The sequence below is a fragment of the Stenella coeruleoalba genome, assembly GCF_951394435.1.
Source record: "Stenella coeruleoalba genome assembly, chromosome: 7".
NCBI classification, from domain to species: domain Eukaryota; kingdom Metazoa; phylum Chordata; class Mammalia; order Artiodactyla; family Delphinidae; genus Stenella; species Stenella coeruleoalba.
The window spans coordinates 31,671,597-31,676,926 of NC_137153.1; the positions used below are offsets into that span (position 1 = coordinate 31,671,597).

The following is a 5,330-nucleotide window of genomic DNA, read 5'->3' on the forward strand; positions in this document are numbered from 1 at the left end:
TGTGTGATGACCACTGACCTTTCTCCCCTACAGGGCAGTTGTAAGGGCTACAGGGGTTAATTAACATGGAAGCACTTTGCAAAGGACAAACCCTTTTCAAGTGATCCTTACCATCACGGTCAGGGACATGTGGCCTTGGACACTGATACTTGGGCTCCAGAGTCTAATCCTCCAAAGATTTCCCTTAAAGGGCCATTGCACTCAGCCTCCTGAAAGACTCTTAAGCCTCTGCCTTCACCGCCATGACCCAGTATCCTGATTTCCAGCTTGCAGAGATTGCCTGGAAGAACTGGAGGGGACTCACAACCTGGTTTCACTTCTGCAAAGGTAAAGAATCTTTCCCCTTCTCTGCTGGGTCATCCTTCCTCCCAGAGGCTATAATGTGACCCCAGTCATGGGAGGGGGAGCCATGGGAGGGCATGGCTAAAGCCCTAGGGTGAGGGAGAGCAGGAGCATTATGAAGTCAGTGTGGGGGCAGAGGAGGGTTCTTGAGCTGCAGGTGCCCACCCCTGCCTGTCCTGTCCAGCCCTCCTGGCCCCATCTGCTCTCCTACAGCTGCCTGGGAAGGCTTCCTGGCAAGGGCAACTTTCATCAGCTCTCATGTCAAGACCCTCCTGGTGAGATGTGCAAAGCAGTGCCTGCTGGAGCCCACCAGCCATGCAGGGAGCCTGTGGAAGATACTGCTCCTGCCACATCCCTATTGGTTCCTCTTACCAAGTGCCATCTACATCTGGCCTCTTCCATTTCTCCAGGCCCAACGACCTCCTCAGTTTCTGTTCATTCACATACATCCCTGAGTGCCTCTCAGTCACCAGAGCTTTTTCTTCCACTGGATAGCCTTTCACCCCTGCCACTTGCTCTTTCCTCTCCCACATCATGTCTGCCTGATTCATAGGCCTGCCCTCTGACAGCCTCCTCTGCCCTACCACCACCAGACTCAATTCTGACTCTTACTTAGTGTGACTCTTCAATGGTACTACCACTGGGCACTGTCCCACAGAGGATGTCTCCACATACTCCTTGGTCATCTTCCATCATCCTAGCCATCTCAGGCCTTGGCCACTCAAGCTGTCCAATTTCAGCCCTGTCCTGGTGGCAGGCAGCTACCAAATCCTGGTGCCTATCAACCTCATCACAGAGCAAGTCCCAAAAAAAGCACCTTTCCCACAACCCACCAGAGGCCTCATTCTGCATAGGCCCCACAGACAGACAGATAGAGCTGAGTACCCCTCCTTTGCTCAACTCTGATGACCAGAACCTCCTGGAGATACAAGTCACAAACAGAGTTGAGATCAAGATTCGGAAGGAAAAAGAAAACAATGGATCACATCTAAAACAAATGAGCCCAAACTGCCACCTGAATTCTTTGGGGAATATGCTGAAATCACTAGGTACTGAGCAGAACACTACAACCCCCAAATTTTCTGGAGCATAAAAGACAAACCAGAGCAGCTGCCTTGTCTTCAGCAGTTCTCATATCCCAAGGTCTTGGGGGACCATCTACAGCAGAAATATAACCAGTTTTTCTGGGGTCTCCCTTCTCTGCACAGTGAATCCTTGGTGGCTACTGCCTGGATCTCCGAGAGCTTTTCAGCACCACAGTCTCCTTCTTTCTTATTCAATGGAATTTCAAATGCCTGCCCAGTTCAAATGCAAGCTAAAATATCTCCACTGCTTTTCCAGTTCCAGCCCCTGTCCCATCTAGAGTTCCAATCTCGACCCTTTATTCCAACAATACCTCAATTCCAGCCTCCACTTCTGGCTCAGGTCCAAACCCAGGCACATCTCAAATCCTCTCTCCCAATCCTACCACCTTCTTCTCTACCCCAGATTAGGGCCTGTGGAGCACCTTGCCCTACAGCCCAGAATAAGGTACACTTTCTTACCCCAACTGGGATTCAACATTCAGAATGGTCCTTGTTGCAGAAGCAACTAGAAAATGGGTGGGCTTTATCTTCTGTAGTCAAAAGATCTCAGGAACTCTTTAGTGTCTTCACTTCCAACATTCCTGAGGACAGCTGGGTTGCCTCCATCCTTCCTGAGAATTTTCCAATCAGTCCTGAGCTCCAGAAGCAACTGAAAGAACACTTCCAAAAGTGGCTCATCCAACACCGGTGGGAGCTGCCACAAAGGATCCAAGAGCCTTTAGAGATAAGGCAGCTTCAGGGAGAATTACCAGGGACATGCCAGGCAAAGGACAAGCATGGACCCTCACAGCCCTCTTTGTTTACAGGTGAAAGCAACAAAGATGCACAGAAGGTGGGGTTCCGGCTAAGTCAGGAACTGGGCAAGGGCCTGGGACATATTCTGGGGAAGATCCCAAAAGATCTCTCCAGAAGCTCAGAAAGCTCCCTAGTGAAGTTTAAGGAGGTGAACTCTGAGGAGTCAAAAAGTGACTTGAGGCTCTTGAGGAGTGACTCAGGAATTGATTTACTAAGGAGCTTAGACAAGAATCTAGAAAACATTTTGAAAGGCCATTTGGGCAAAAAGTTGGGGCAGATCAATGAGGGTTTGATTCCTGTGAATGTGCATCAATCCTGCCTTGTCCTCGAGCATGCTTCTCCCAAGTCCAATATTCACATGGAAACCAGAAATCTTGAAGGGTTGGGAACCCTGTATGAACACCTCCTGTAGGGTTTCCTTCCTTGATCCAGACACTCGAGAGGTGCTGGAAGCACATATTATAAGGTTTTTGGTAAAGCACAGGTGGACCCTACCCCTCAAGGTCCTCAAGCCCCTAAATCTAAGTTGAAAAAGTTTCAACCCTCCACCATTCTGCAGTTTGTCTTTTCCCTTCAGCCACCTGTGTATCTGGGTCCCACTCAACAGTCAAGTTTGCTGAGTTCCTGGGAAAACCTCCTCAGGCTAATTCAGGAGAGGAGGTGATAACAGGAGAGTCAGTTCCTACCCTGATGAGGCCTCTCCTTGTCCCCTCACTTGTGTGTAAGGAAATCCAGAGTGCCCTGAGAGGGATTCCATCTGGTGACTACCATGGGCCCTCAAAGGCTTCTCTGACTGGACAGGAGGGCAGGCCACCTTCTCCATCCCTCACACTCAGCCTTGTGGGCAGAACCTGGAAGAGTGAGACTGTGAAATGGGTCAAGAGGGACAGCCAGGTCCAAGTTCAGAAATGGTCAGGAATGAGCCAAGAGAGGAGAATGGTGGCCAGGCCTCACGAGACCCCTGCCATAGGGTAACAGTGATGGAGGTGAACTTAGGATCCCAATCTTTGAGAGGTGAAGAGGCCAGGGAGTTGTGGAGGCCAAGGAGTCCCCTGCTCTTCAACCACAGTCTAGTGTTATCTTGGAAACCAAAGTGTTGACAAAATTCCAAACCACATATGTACATATGAGGAGTTTAGAGGTACCAGGGACCAGTTAAAATTTCCTACTACATAGAATGTCTGTTTTCCAACATCCAGGTGAGCCATGCCTTAACATGGAGGTTGCTAGTGAGTTTAAGTCCAAAGTAAAGGTACAATCAGACAACCAGCTTCAGGACTTTCCCAAACACATGTTCCTTGCTGCAGACAACTTGGCTTCTCAGGTGCCTCAGTGCCATCCCCAGAGAGTCCCCACCAGAGACAGGTTAGCTTCCCAGGAGCCAAGTGGTCTTATGGAAGCCCAAAAGAGCAACCTAGGGCATCAGGAGCCCAAAACTTCAGGACTCATGGAAGAGCCAGAGCAAGATGATTGCCCCTACTTACAAAAGAGAGGACTGTAGGAAGTATAAACCAGGAGAGCATGAAGAAGGGTTTAAAGAATTAGGGACCTCTCAAGCTGGAAGTATGAGCCACCCTGCCCAGGTCAGGGGAATAACAGACTCTGTTGGGAGCAAATGTCTCCAGTTCATGCCAGAGAAGAAACATAGCCCTCCAGAAAGCCTCTTCAGAAAAAGGATGAGGCTATTTTTAAAGTGGATTTTCCCCAATAAAAACTCAATGGTCGAGATGCTCTGCAAAAATTCAAGCCCATATCAGCCACTGCCCAGAGTCACAGATCAGTCAAAAGCAGATCAATCTTGAAGAGTGAGACTGCTGAGGGTCAGGCACTCATGACAGCTGTTGGACAGATCCTAGAAGAAAAAATAGCAATTCACCATGGACTTCGTGCCACAAAGTTAAATGAACACAAACAGGAATTCCAAGCCCCAGTATGTGGGTGTTTCTGCTACCATAGGCTTACCTCCTACCCAGAGCAAGGGAGAATGATGGGTTATATAGCCTGCAGTCATCAAGCCACCTCCAAGGACCAGAGTTGTTCTATCAGGGAAAGGGAAGTCAGACACCAACATAGTTTGAAAAGTGTAAGATTCGACGATGAGCAGCTGGGCCTAATGTGCCTCCCATCCTCGCCCTCCAAGAAGAGTCTGTTTCCAGTTAGTACCTGTCAGTATGGGCCAAGGATTCCAGGTACCCCAGCCCGCCATCAACACTGTCCAAGGCATTGTCATCTTTGGGGAGGTGTCTTGCCTGGTCAACAGTAAAATCCTTCTTTAGTCTTCCCTTTAGTAGGAAAACATGTCTCCAAGTAAAAATTCAGTCCATGTAGGGAAAATGATTTTCTCATTAGCACATCCAACATATTTAATGTTCCCCGATACATATATATATATATTTTTCTTTCTTTCTCATAAGAGCATAGTGTAATGGCTGCTGTCTGTGCTGTGCACTTTGTCTTCTAGAAGGGAGGGGCATGGAGGGAGGTTGACAGTAGCATCACAAGCTTGCTCCTTGTCTCGTGTCCCTTCATTTCACCTTATAATACTGTCATTACACAAACCAAAGCTACTCTAACAATGAGATGGGAAAAACCTATGAAGCCCACACCCAAGGATCTGGTTCAACCAGTCTTTCTCCTTCTTCTCTGCTACTTTGAACTTTATACAACTGTAGTGGATAGGTTTACACGATAGGGCCGGACATTCCAATTCAGGCTCCAGGAAGTGTCAGAGCCAAGTGGATGGAAGTTTGGGGAGAATAGAGTATGGGCTCTGAGTTCAGAAGCAGGAGAAATCTTGCCCCTGGATCTCTTGGTAGGCAATATACAACATCTGCTCTTAAGAGCTCCTTCTCTCTCTGATTAAGGCTGGGATTGAGATATGCCCTATGAACCCCTTTTAGCTTAGCCATAAAAAAATGTACAGCATCACCCTCCCCCACCTCTGTTTTTCCTACACTTTAGAGCAGCAGCAAGGATGGCATTTCGAGCTCTGTGTGTGTAGGTGGGGGGAGTATCAGGGAGGCTGCTGAGGGCTGTGTTGAGCCCAGTCCCATATAAATGAATGGCTATGTTCATGGGTCACCTACCTTCCACTCTATGTTAACCCCA

General features: G+C 48.5%; 1 protein-coding gene across 1 annotated transcript; it reads left to right on the forward strand.

Annotated features, from left to right (window-relative positions):
* Window positions 1-457: 457 nt before the first annotated feature.
* LOC307188868 (spermatogenesis-associated protein 31A3-like) lies at window positions 458-4,485 on the forward strand (the record flags this gene model as incomplete). The annotated part of the gene is given in 12 exon segments (XM_079926543.1): window positions 458-892; window positions 896-955; window positions 959-1,409; window positions 1,412-2,594; window positions 2,596-2,741; window positions 2,744-2,788; window positions 2,791-3,111; window positions 3,114-3,251; window positions 3,254-3,295; window positions 3,422-3,653; window positions 3,655-3,929; window positions 3,932-4,485. Coding segments are annotated over 12 exon segments (3,882 nt in total).
* Window positions 4,486-5,330: the final 845 nt, after the last annotated feature.